Here is a 13,621-nt window from a genome sequence, read left to right as displayed (position 1 = left end):
CAGAAGTACTGTTTTTGGGGGGCAGGGGGCGGGCGGGTGTGGGGGACTCCCTGGTCCTGAATGGGGCAACTGTGCCCCTGAAGGACCAGGGGCGCAGCCTGGGAGTCATTCTGGACTCACCGCTGTCCATGGAGGCACAGGTCAGTTCTGTGTCCAGGGCAGCTGTTTACCAGCTCCATCTGGTACGCAGGATGAGACCCTCCCTGCCCGCAGACTGTCTGGCCAGAGTGGTGCATGCTCTGGTTATCTCTCGCTTGGACTACTGCAATGTGCTCTATGTGGGGCTACCTTTGAAGGTGACCCGGAAACTACAACTAATCCAGAATGCGGCAGCTAGACTGGTGACTGGGAGCGGCCGCTGAGACCACATAACACCGGTCTTGAAAGACCTAAATTGGCTCCCAGTACGTTTCCAAGCACAATTCAAAGTGTTGGTGCTGACCTTGAAAGCCCTAAACGGCCTCGGTCCAGTATATCTGAAGGAGCGTTTCCACCCCCATCATTCAGCCCAGACACTGAGGTCCAGCTCCGAGGGCCTTCTGGCGGTTCCCTCCTTGTGAGAAGTGAGGTGACAGGGAACCAGACAGAGGGCCTTCTCGGTGGTGGCGCCCGCCCTGTGGAATGCCCACCCATCAGATCTCAAGGAAATAAACTACTATCTGACTTTTAGAAGACATCTGAAGGCAGCCCTGTATCTGGAGGTTTTTAACGTTTGATGTTTTGAATGTTCTGTTGAAAGCCGCCCAGAGTGGCTGGGGAAACCCAGCCAGATGGGCGGGGTAGAATTAAAATTATCATCATCATCATCATCATTCATTTCATTAATTTTGCAATCATTTTAACCTTTCAAAACTTGACTTCCCTCCCCCTCTTTCTGCGCTTCCTTAAATTTATTTTTAATATCTTCCGCATTTCCAAATTCAATTAATTTGCTCGTGTTTTTTTTTATATACTCTTATTAAACTGCAGGTTGTTACAGTAATCCTGCCAATGTCCTTATCTGTTTACAGTTTATCTGTAAATATTCAATAAAGCATTTGCATGTAGTTATATAGTGTTATCTGAAGAAGTGTGCATGCACACGAAAGCTCATACCAAGAACAAACTTAGTTGGTCTCTAAGGTCAGTGCTACTGGATAATTTTTTAATTTATTTCAACTGCGTCAGACCTACACGGCTACCTACCTGAGCACTTATTATACAGAGTCAGACCACTGGTTGGTTGCCAGAATAACAGGGTATTAAATGTTTTAGAGAGGACGTTCTTCTCCTGAAAGCTGTCCTCTATTGCACATGCCTGGGTTTTATCCAAATACAGTGGTACCTTGGTTCTCAAACTTAATCCGTTCTGGAAGTCTGTTCCAAAACCAAAGCGTTCCAAAACCGAGGCGTTCTTTCCCATAGAAAGTAATGCAAAATGGATTAATCCGTTCCAGACTTAATAACAACCCCTAAAACAGCAATTTTACTATCTAACAAGACCATTGATCCATAAAATGAAAGCAATAAGCAATGTACTGCAGTCACACAACCAATCAATCAGGAGGTGAACTGGGTTGCTCACAGTCACAAGAACAAAATGAAAAAGAGCTGCGAAAACAAAAAAGGAAAATAAATAGCAAAAACAGACAAACCTCAGCAGAACACTCAAATCGGAAGCGTAACACGGAGCACATTTGGCTTCTGAAAAATGTTTGCAAACTGGAACACTTACTTCTGGGTTTGCAGTTTTTTGGGTTCCAAGTTGTTTGAGTACCAAGGCGTTTGAGAACCAAAGGATCACTGTATTAGCTGTACTCAGAGCAGACCCTTTGCAGTGAATGGGCATGTCTAAGTTAGGTCTACTGATTTCAATGGGTCTACTCTGAGTAGAATTACTCCCTCCCCCTTTAACAGCACCTGGTCAGCAGTTTGAACGGGCACACAGGTCACTCGGTGTCTTTCTGCTCTATATTATATTATATAATTGTAGAGTTGGGACCCCCCAAAGGTCACCCAGCCCAACCCCCTTCAATGCAGGAATCTCAGCTAAAGCATCCATGACAGATGGCCGTCCAACCTCTGCTTTAAAAACCTCCAAGGAAGGAGAGCTTACCACCTTCTGATATTATTATTATTATTTACAGAAGGACATAATAATTTATTACTTATTCCACACCCTTCTGACCGAGCTGCCTCAGCCACTCTGGCCAGCTTCCAACAGAATATAAAAGAAAACAGCGAAACATCAGACATTAAAAACTTCCTGATACAGGGCTGCCTTCAGAAAGACGTAGAAACTGGCTTTCATTTATATGTCTGTATCAATTTCATTATGCAATTTTACATCCGGGTTTGTATGTGTGTCTTTTTTTGTGTTATCAAGCACCGTCCCACAAAGCAGGGAGTCTCTCCAAAGCCCGACCTCATGGGTAGGCAAACTAAGGCCCGGGGGCCGGATCCAGGCCAATCGCCTTCTCAATCCGGCCCGCAGACGGTCCGGGAATATGTGTGTTTTTACATGAGTAAAATGTGCCCTTTTATGTGAAATTCATCCCTGGGTTATTTGTGGGGCCTGCCTGGTGTTTTTACATGAGTAGAATGTGTCCTTTTATTTAAAATGCATCTCTGGGTTATTTGTGGGGCATAGGAATTCGTTCATTTCCCCCCAAAAAATATAGTCTATCCCCCACAAGGTCTGAGGGACAGTGGACCGGCCCCCTGCTGAAAAAGGTCGCTGACCCCTGGACCTGGATATGCCATCAGGGATTGTCCTGCATGCAAAACACTTGGCTCTCACCTTTCCCCTCACTTCCCGGGGAACACAGCCCACTCTGCAGGGCTCTTGTGAGGATAAAATAGGGTACTGCCCTGTGTGTGCCACCCCAAATTCTTTGAGAAAAGGATGGGATATGAAGTAAATGAACGCCAGCGTCAGCGTACAGCTCCTTCCTTTACACACCTGGGATCAGGACAATTTACCGTATTTTTCGCTCTATAAGACACACCAGACCACAGGAGGCACCTAGTTTTTGGAGGAGGAAAACAAGAAAGAAAATATTCTGAATCTCAGAAGCCAGAACAGCAAGAGGGATCATTGCGCAGTGAAAGCAGAAATCCCTCTTGCTGTTCTGGCTTCTGGGATAGCTGCGCAGCCTGCATTCGCTCCATAAGACGCACACACATTTCCCCTTACTTTTTGGGAGGGAAAAAGTGAGTCTTATAGAGCAAAAAATGCGTATTTGGGGCAATGTAAACTTTGGGGAAAAAGACGCCTGCTTCTTGGGAGAAAAGCCATGACAAACCTAGACAGCATCTTAAAAAGCAGAGACATCCCCTTGCCAACAAAGGTCTGGTTTTCCCAGTAGTGATGTGTGGAAGTGAGAGCTGGACCATAAAGAAGGCTGATCGCCGAAGAATGGATGCTTTTGAATTATGGTGCTGGAGGAGACTCTTGAGAGTCCCATGGACTGCAAGAAGATCAAACCTCTCCATTCTGAAGGAAATCAGCCCTGAGTGCTCACTGGAAGGACGGATCCTGAAGCTGAGGCTCCAAGACTTTGGCCACCTCATGAGAAGAGAAGACTCCCTGGAAAAGACCCTGATGTTGGGAAAGATGGAGGGCACAAGGAGAAGGGACGACAGAGGACGACATGGTGGGACAGTGTTCTGGAAGCTACCAGCATGAGTTTGACCAAACTGTGGAAGGCAGTGGAAGACAGGAATGCCTGGTGTGCTCTGGTCCAGGGGGTCACGAAAAGTCGGACACAACTAAACGACTAAACAACAACAACAACACAAACTTTGGAACTCCCTGCCTATCTATATCAGGCAAGTGCCTTCACGGTTCTCTTTTCAGCGCCTGCTAAAAACATTCTTGCTTAAGCATGCCTGCCTGTGATGTTTAGAAAGTTGGTGTGAGTTGCAATCTATTTTTAATTTGTTGTTATTTTAACTTTTCGCAAGTTTGACGTTTTTGCTGTTCACAAAACCGTCAGTAAGGAAAATGTCTTAATTTGTTTTGCAAATCACTTTGGGGCTTCCTCGCCCGCCCCCAGCACTCAAGCGGTGTATAGATTTTATGAAATAAATAAACCCCCGTCCTTTGAAAAACAAGCAAGAACACACTCACACACAGAGGCAGAAAATTAAAACACGGAAAAAACCACACTGGTTGCCTTTAGCTTGGTCATTTGGGGTGGTTTGGCCAGAGATGCGAGTTTATTTAAAATGTCCACACCGCAATTTAAATTAAAAGAAAAAGAAAGTTCCATTTACGCTCAGCTCATTACGAATGAAATAAACGTGGGCAAACCTTGAGGCAGATTTGCTCTACCTGTAAATTAGATTTCAACCTCAGGAAAAAACCGCCGAGAATTTCAACACACACAGAGATGAAACACAACATTTCCCAAATTCCAGAGAGCTGTGTTTAATCTGTGCCTCTTCCTACACAATCTTTTCTCAAATCAATTGCCTCCCTCAAGGAGTATCTCCCTCTTCAAGGCCCAGGAGAGGAAATAAAAAGACTGTAATCTGGTTTTGAAAAGGTGGGAGGAGAAATAATCCGTAATTTTATCTCTGTGTCCATCAAGGGCCAAGAAGGTGGTACAGCTTTTTACGTCCTCGTCCGTCAGCAATAAATAAAAGACAGGAGTTGTGGAGTGCAGAGTAAGCAGAGGAGATCGGTTCTTTGTTTCCCGCGATCTTCCACGAAAACCTTTTCTTTTTGTCCGACTCCACAAAGTCACCAAAAACATTTGGGGGGCTGCTGAAGGGAGAGACAGGCTTCTACTGGACGGTCCTTTGTTTCCGACTCAAGTGTCACACCGGGAATTTGCACGTGACTTAAGGCCTCTTGCTCCTGTCTCCCTCCTCCTTTCGGTGGATGGGGGCCAACTTCACATCGTCGTCAGCTTCAGATCGTAACTCCGTCGGGTCAACTTGTCCGGATCGTTGGACGCCATGAGGGAGAAATCCTGGAAGATGTCGAGGTATGTTTCGTCTCCTGGAAGAGCGGGAAGAATCAGGGAATAATAATAATAATAATAATAATAATAATAATAATAATAATAATAATAAATTTTATTTATACCCCGCCCTCCCCAGCCAAGACCAGGCTCGGGGTGGCTAACACCAGATATAAAACAATTGATTAAGATACAACTTAAAAACAGGATTAAAATACAACATTAAAATGAAGCCTCATTTCAATAGAAACTCAAATATTAATTTATTACTTATACCCCACCCATCTGGCTGGGTTTTCCCAGCCACTCTGTGTGGCTTCCAGCTAAAGATTAAAAATACATTAAACATCAGTCATTAAAAACTTCCCTAAATAGGGCTGCCTTCAGATGTTTTCTAAACGTCAGATAGTTGTTTATTTCCTTGACATCTGCTGGGAGGGCGTTCCACAGGGCGGGCGCCACCACCGAGAAGGCCCTCTGCCTGGTTCCCTGTAACTTGGCTTCTCGCAGGGAGGGAACCGCCAGAAGGCCCTCGGAGCTGGACCTCAGCGTCCGGGCAGAACGATGGGGGTGGAGACGCTCCTTCAGGTCTACTGGGCCTTTGAGGCCGTTTAGGGCTTTAATAAAGGTCAGCACCAACACTTTGAATTGTGCTCAGAAACGTACTGGGAGCCAGTGTACCGTATTTTTCACTCTATAAGACGCACCAGACCACAAGACGCACCTAGTTTTTGGAGGAGGAAAACAAGGGGGGGGGGGGAATCTGAATCTCAGAAGCCAGAACAGCAAGAGGGATCGCTGCGCAGTGAAAGCAGCAATCCCTCTTGCTGTTCTGGCTTCTGGGGTAGCTGCGCAGCCTGCATTCGCTCCATAAGACACACACACATTTCCCCTTACTTTTTAGGAGGGAAAAAGTACATCTTATAGAGCGGAAAATACGGTAGTTCTTTCGGGACCAGTGTAATATGGTCTGGGCAGCCACTCCTAGTCCCCAGTCTGGCTGCCGCATTCTGGATTAGTTGTAGTTTCCGGGTCACCTTCAAAGGTAGCCCCACGTAGAGCGCATGGCAGTAGTCCAAGCGGGAGATAACCAGAGCATGTGCCACTCTGGTGAGACAGTCTGCGGGCAGGGAGGGTCTCATCCTGCGTACAAGATGGAGCTGGTAGACAGCTGCCCTGGATACAGAACTGACCTGTGCCTCCATGGACAGCTGTGAGTCCAAAATGACTCCCAGGCTGCGCACCTGGTCCTTCGGGGGCACAGTTGCACCATTCAGGACCAGGGAGGGAGACCCCAAAACTCATCTATTCCAACCTGCTCCAATGCAAGGAGCGCAGCTAGGAGTTTGCAAGGGCCCCGGCCAGGGAGCATCGGAAATCTGTTTGCGTCCTGGAAGGAAGACCCCAGATCGCCGCCTCAGCCTGCCCTGAATCGCACCAGCCACTCTCTGGCATTGAAGCAGGATTCGCACCTACAGCCCCAGCATCTGCTGGCCATGTTGGGGGAATGTCCGCCAAGGAACTAATGGGATACCAAAAGAAGGTGAATGGTGGCAGATCCAGGACAGATAAAAGGCAGCGCTTCTTCACGCAGTGCTTAGTTAACCTGCGGAACTCCCTCCCACATGAATTTGCTGGACAAAATGTCCAGAGCTGGTTCTCCTCAATCTTTTCGCAAGAGAGAGTATTAACTTACAGCTTAAACCTTCAATTAAGTTCTTTCCTACTTAGCAACCAGGCTCATAATAATAGCGAGATCTTGTGAGGTGTGTGTGTGCGCGCGTGAGAGTGTGTGTTCTCTGACAAATCGGTACAGCAAAATCTGTCATTGTCGAAAAACAGAATAATAAAGAAAATTGGCTCAAGTCTTGAAGGACAAAGGCTCCATGGCGCAGGTTGGCTTAAAAAACTTAAAACAGGGGACTCTCCTCACATTATAAAACCTTTGGGTTAACTTGAGCTGTTTATTGCCTTCTGTAAAAATAGCATCCTGAGATAAAAACTTATTATCGTATAGAATCGTCAAGTTGGAAGGGACCGCAAGGGGCATCTAGCCTGACCCCCTCCAACGCAGGAATATTTTTGCCCTACGTGGTCTTCGAACCCACAACCCTGAAATTGAGAGCCTCGTGCTCAGCCGACTGAGCCATCTCAGTTACTTGGTTGTTAATTTTGCACCTGTTGCCTAAACACCAGTTTCTGGGTTTTGCTACTTATCTGTAACATTAATTAATTTTTAGCCGTTGTTATGTCCGGGTGTGTATACAGCAAACACCCATCGCTTGTTTGTCCACCTGTTGGCCATCGTTGCCTGATTGTTCCCATTTTACAGATGCAACAACTGAGGACCGAGAGTGTATGGGAAACTGATTCCGGAAGATTTTCGAGGAGATAGAGCGAATTCTGATGTGGAATTGTGTCCCCACCCCCCACAGGTGAGACTCACCTGATTGGCCGAGGGCAAGCTCAGATTCACGCATCTTGGCCAATCGCAATCTTTGAAAGAGGGAAGGTGGGTGGGAGAGAAAAAGAGTCACGTGACACAACAGAAAAAAATGAATTTCAGCCCCTTCTCCCCCCCATCTTACCCCAATCCCCTATCAGGCACAGACCCAATCGTTCAATTTATTTTGTTGATTATATATTTCGTAAAATTTATGCATAACACTTGGTTGTAAAAAAACAAAAAAAACCTCAAAGCAGTTTAGAGAAAGAATAAAATTACCAGTAAAAGCAATTTAAGAACAGCTATTAAAAACGCTGGAAGAACAATTGACAAGAAGCTGAAACCAGATATGGGCTGGATCGACACAGCTGTAAAAAAAACGCTATGGAAAAAACGTAAAAGCTGACAATGGAAATGATAATCGACTTCCAGTTTCAGCCTGACAGCGCCATCTAGTGCCACAGCGTTATAACACATTTATAGACCCAAAGGCCTGAGCCCAAGATTCAAGATGGCCGACGTCCCGCCAACTTCCTCCCAGAATCCCTCTCTTCCCCTTCAATCTTGAATCTGAAGAGCTGCAGAATTCACACCCAAGACCTCACGATGGGGGGGGGATTATTTGGCACCCAAGGAAGATGGCGGCAGGTGGGGGGTGGAGAATTTCCCTTACAAGGTGACGATATCCGCGTTGGCTGAATCTATGGCGATGCTGAGGGGGTCTTTCCCTTCCCCATCGACGGCGTTCATGTTGGCCCCGCGCTTGAGGAAGAGGCAGGCCAGCCTAGAAACGGAACAGGGAAGACACATATTCAATATTTCCACATGACAAGCATCTCATAGAATCATAGAATCATAGAATCCTAGAGTTGGAAGAGAGCACAAGGGCCATGGAGTCCAACCCCCTGCCAAGCAGGAAACACCATCAGAGCACTCCTGACATATGGTTGTCAAGCCTCTGCTTAAAGACCAAAGAAGGAGACTCCACCACACTCCTTGGCAGCAAATTCCACTGTCGAACAGCTTTTACTGTCAGGAAGTTCTTCCTAATGTTTAGGTGGAATCTTCTTTCTTGTAGTTTGGATCCATTGCTCCGTGTCCGCTTCTCTGGAGCAGCAGAAAACAACCTTTCTCCCTCCTCTATGTGACATCCTTTTATATATTTGAACATGGCTATCATATCACCCCTTAACCTCCTCTTCTCCAGGCTAAACATGCCCAGCTCCCTTAGCCGTTCCTCCTAAGGCATCGTTTCCAGGCCTTTGACCATTTTGGTTGCCCTCCTCTGGACACGTTCCAGTTTGTCAGTGTCCTTCTTGAACTGTGGTGCCCAGAACTGGACACAGTACTCCAGGTGAGGTCTGACCAGAGCACAATACAGTGGCACTATTACTTCCCTTGATCTAGATGCTATACTCCTATTGATGCAGCCCAGAATTGCATTGGCTTTTTTAGCTGCCGCGTCACACTGTTGGCTCAGGTCAAGTTTGTGGTCAACCAAGACTCCTAGATCCTTTTCACATGTACTGCTCTCAAGCCAGGTCTCACCCATCTTGTATTTGTGCCTCTCATTTTTTTTGCCCAAGTGCAATACTTTACATTTCTCCTTGTTAAAATTCATCTTGTTTGTTTTGGCCCAGATCTCTAATCTGTCAAGGTCGTTTTGAAGTGTCATCCTGTCCTCTGGGGTGTTAGCCACCCCTCCCAGTTTGGTGTCATCTGCAAATTTGATCAGGATGCCCTTGAGTCCATCTTCCAAGTCGTTGATAAAGATGTTGAATAAGACCGGGCCCAAGACAGAACCCTGTGGCACCCCACTAGTCACTCTTCTCCAGGACGAAGAGGAACCATTGATGAGCACCCTTGGGGTTCGGTCAGTCAGCCAGTTACAAATCCACTGAGGCTCTAACAGCCTCATACATAAATAGATCATTATGCACTATCTGCAAAATCCCTCTACAATATATAGGTGAAACTCAAATCTCTTTTCTGATGAGAGCAGCTTTTGCATCTCACTTGGAAACCAAGGACCCAGAGTCTGGAGAAGAACGGGGAGGCATACAATGTCAGATGCTTGAAGTCCAGTGTGAAGTTTCCGCAGTCTGTGTTGATTTGGGGAGCCATGTCGTCAGCTGGTCTTGGTCCACTGTGCTCCATTAAGTCCAGGGTCAACGCAGCCGTCCACCAAGAGATTTTGGAGCACTTCATGCTTCCTTCCGCAGACGAGCTTTATGGGGATGCTGACTTCATTTTCCAGCAGTGCCAAAAGTACCAAAACCTGGTTGAATGCCCATGGGATTACTGTGCTTGATTGGCCAGCAAACTCGCCTGACCTGAACCCCATAGAGAATCTATGGGGCATCGCCAAGAGAAAGACGAGAGACATGAGACCGAGCAATGCAGAAGAGCTGAAGGCTGCTATTGAAGCTTCCTGGTCTTCCGTAACACCTCAGCAGTGCCACAGGCTGAGAGCATCCATGCCAGGCCACACTGAGGCAGTAATTGATGCAAAAGGGGCCCAAACCAAGCACTGAGTACATATGCATGCGTCTACTTCTCAGAGGTCCAATACTGCTCTAATTGCAGCCCTCGTTTTGCTGATTTCATTTAATATTCTAATTTTCTGAGATTGTTAATTTGGGGTTTTCATCAGCCGTACACCATAAACATCACAACTGTAACAAATAAAGGCTTGACATATCTCGCTTTGCATGTCACGAGTCTATCTCATATATTAGTTTCACCTTTTAAGTTGAATTACTGAAATAAATGAACTTTTCCACAATATTCTAATTTTTTTGAGTTTCACCTGTAAGGGTTATTCGTTCCCAGTGCCTGGAACAAATTAGTTCACACCAACAAGATCACTGAACCAATTGTCCATAAGCTCAGTCGGTAGAGCACAAGGGTTGTGGGTTCGAATCCCACTTCGGGTGAAAGATTGGAGGTTGGACTCCAATCTGGGCGGCTTCCAGCAGAATATTAAAACACAATGATTCAACCATCAATAGCTTTGTTCTCCCCCTGAAGTCTCCCTTCTCCCCCTTCCCACGGCCGCTTGCTTGCTTTCGGGGTTCTACCACACCTGCCTGCCCGCCTTTCTGTTGCCATGCTGGAGTTGGCTCTGGCTGCAGCAAACTACAACGTGACGACAGCCTTCCATTTCTATGCATATAGGAAGATATATGTATAGAGATATATAGATAGGTATCTACCCAGTGTGTCCCAAGATGGTAGCATGATGAAGGGGGCCTTGGCCTCTGCTGTCTGGCTGGTTGACGCTGGCTCCGTTTTGAAGAAGGAATTCGCAGGCCAAGAGAGAATTCTGGGTAGAGAGAGAGAGAAAGAAGGTTAAGTGGGGAAATGAGGGAAGTGGGTTGGCGTTTGAGAACGTCAAGAGTTCTGAGCCCCACAGAAAATAATACAGTGGTACCTCGGGTTACATACGCTTCAGGTTACAGACGCTTCAGGTTACAGACACCGCTAACCCAGAAATAGTGCTTCAGGTTAAGAACTTTGCTTCAGGATAAGAACAGAAATCGTGCTCCGGTGGCGCAGCAGCAGCAGGAGGCCCCATTAGCTAAAGTGGAACTTCAGGTTAAGAACAGTTTAATTACTTAACCCGAGGTACCACTGTAGTAGTAGTAATAATAATAATAATAATAATAATAATAATTTATACCCCGGCCAGAGCCGGGCTCAGGGCAGCTAACACCAATAAAATAAAATCACACTAAAAACATAATACAGTGGTACCTCAGGTTAAGTACTTAATTCGTTCCAGAGGTCCATACTTAACCTGAAACTAACACTAATTAGTTAATCAGTTAAGACAAAAGCGTGTATTGGCGACAAATAATAGATAAGTGAAATAAGGAATGGACGGGAGGTCGGGTCTATAGTCCAAGGAACACTTTTCGTTTTAGTGATTCGTAATTAATATTGTCCTTATCATGGTTCGGTTTGTATTTCTTGTCTTCTTGTTTCCCCCCCCCCCCCGGTGTATCAATAAAAAAAAGTGTGTGAGGACATTCTGCAAAAAAAAGACGTAACAGCTGCAAAAAAAAGGAGAGTCATAGAAATTTCACACAGAAGCCCATTATTGTTTACTTCAGCTCGCCTGTGGAAACAACTCAGAGGCCATGAAGGAAGGAAGGATAACAACAGGAAGATTTAAAGAAGGAACTATTGGAAACTCAAGGCAGTAGAAACATAAGATGACTGGAACCCCACTGAACTTGAAGCATGGGAAGCCCCAACAAAAATCTATAATTTGGCAGAATATTTGGACTATAGGAGATGTATTTGTATAATTTGGAATATTTAATGTGATCTGATTGGATTGTTAAAATGGAAAATTTAATAAAAATTATTTTTTTATATAAAAAAAAAGAGTTCTGAGCCCCCCACAGACTCACCGCGGCGACGGCCTGCAGCAAAGGGGTCCGGCTTTCGTGGTTGGTGTTCACCCAGTTGACGTCAGCGCCGTGAGCCAAGGCGTCCGCCATGGTGGGCAGGCTTGGGGGTGCAGCGGCAGCGCGATAGAGCAAGGCCCCTGGGTGCAAACTCTGCAGGTTGTCTGTGGGGCTTGGGGAGGCCCCTTCCCTTGCCCCTAAAAAGAGGGGGGGAGGCAGAGAGAATCAGACCAGCAACAGCCACCAGCATGGATTACTTAGGAAGCTGCCTTGTACTTAGTTAGACCACTGGCCCATCTAATTCAGGTATGCCAACACTGGCTGGCAGCTCTCCAGGATTTTATTCATTTCATAAAATATATACATGGCAAGAAACCCGAATGCTGTTTACGTAAAGAGCTAGAGCAATGACAGACTGAGGTTGAACCCTGGAAAGACAGAAGTGCTGTTTTGGGGGGACAGGAGGCGGGCAGGTGTGGAGGATTCCCTGGTCCTGAATGGGGCAACTGTGCCCCCGAAGGACCAGGTGCGCAGCCTGGGAGCCATTCTGGACTCACTGCTGTCCATGGAGGCGCAGGTCAAGGCCCTGTGTCCAGGGCAGCTGTTTATTAGCTCCATCTAGTACGCAGGATGAGACCCTTCCTGCCCGCAGACTGTCTCTCCAGAGTGATGCATGCTCTGGGTATCTCCCGCATGGACTACTGTCATGCCCTCTACGTGGGGCTACCTTTGAAGGTGACCTGGAAACTACAACTAATCCAGAATGCGGCAGCCAGACTGGTGACTGGGAGCGGTCGTCGAGACCACATAACACCGGTCCTGAAAGACCTACATTGGCTCCCAGTACGTTTCCGAGCACAATTCAAAGTGTTGGTGCTGACCTTTAAAGCCCTAAACGGCCTCAAAGGCCCAATAGACCTGAAGGAGCGTCTCCACCCCCATCGTTCTGCCCGGACACTGAGGTCCAGCACCGAGGGCCTTCTGGCGGTTCCCTCGCTGGGAGAAGCCAAGTTACAGGGAACCAGGCAGAGGGCCTTCTCGGTGGTGGCACCCGCCCTGTGGAACACCCTCCCACCAGATGTCAAGGAAATAAACAACTACCAGACTTTTAGAAGACATCTGAAGGCAGCTCTGTTTAGGGAAGCTTTTAATGTTTGATGCATTACTGTATTTTAATATTTTGTTGGAAGCCGCCCAGAGTAGCTGGGGAAGCCCAGCTGGATGGGCAGGGTATAAATTATTATTATTATTATTATTATTATTATTATTATTATTATTATTATTATACCAAGAGAAATTTACAACAGCACTCTGAAGCATACACATTAAAATTGCCTCCACTTCCCTATGCATCTGGCTAGGCCTTTTGAAACAAGGATGTTTTTGGCAGGCCCTGAAAGGAGTCAAGCGAAGGCAGCTGCTTACTCTCAAGAGGCAGGGAGTTCCACAGTGTCGGTGGCGCCAGTTCTGCCATTCAAAGCAGCCAAGTGGACCAAAGGAGATCTCATAGGTAAACTGGTCCCCAAGTTGTTAAGGGCTTTGTATACGGATAATAATGCCTTTGACTCGGCCCAGATTGACAAGCAGACACCCGACTGCCGACAGGAGCAAGGCCTTGTCAGGATACTAGCCCCTCTGCTCAGAGATCTAACATTTTTGTTTGGGGCGAGCCTACCCAGTCATTCAGGAAGCTGCTGCGAGTTCGAATCTGCTCTTATTCCATTGTTGTTTTAACTTTTCAGAATCTTACTGATCGTTTTATTGCTTTGTCCTTTTTTTCTAATCTGCTTTGAGGGTTTGTTTGTTTTTAC

At 46.5% G+C, this 13,621-nt stretch overlaps 1 protein-coding gene and 1 long non-coding RNA gene across 2 annotated transcripts in view; one reads left to right on the top strand and one right to left on the bottom strand.

The window, feature by feature from the left end:
• Positions 1–2,444: 2,444 nt before the first annotated feature.
• The window catches only part of LOC309355943, a 55,473-nt gene continuing 44,296 nt past the window's right edge, over positions 2,445–13,621 (top strand). The window contains exon 1 of the long non-coding RNA XR_014162653.1: positions 2,445–2,675. This is a non-coding gene — a long non-coding RNA (uncharacterized lncRNA). The remainder of the gene's footprint in view (positions 2,676–13,621) is intronic.
• The window catches only part of ACAP1 (ArfGAP with coiled-coil, ankyrin repeat and PH domains 1), a 46,417-nt gene continuing 36,974 nt past the window's right edge, over positions 4,179–13,621 (bottom strand). The window contains exons 19-23 of the mRNA XM_081886768.1: positions 11,814–12,007; positions 10,611–10,720; positions 8,069–8,179; positions 7,396–7,445; positions 4,179–4,987 (exon numbers count right to left, since the gene is read on the bottom strand). Of these exons, the coding sequence (XP_081742894.1) occupies positions 4,881–4,987; positions 7,396–7,445; positions 8,069–8,179; positions 10,611–10,720; positions 11,814–12,007 (572 nt within the window). The 3' untranslated portion in view covers positions 4,179–4,880. The remainder of the gene's footprint in view (positions 4,988–7,395; positions 7,446–8,068; positions 8,180–10,610; positions 10,721–11,813; positions 12,008–13,621) is intronic.

This window comes from Podarcis melisellensis (genome assembly GCF_964234715.1).
Source record: "Podarcis melisellensis genome assembly, chromosome: 13".
NCBI lineage: Eukaryota > Metazoa > Chordata > Lepidosauria > Squamata > Lacertidae > Podarcis > Podarcis melisellensis.
The sequence above is the reverse complement of the archived record's forward strand: the minus strand, read 5'-3'. Positions and strand labels throughout refer to the sequence as shown.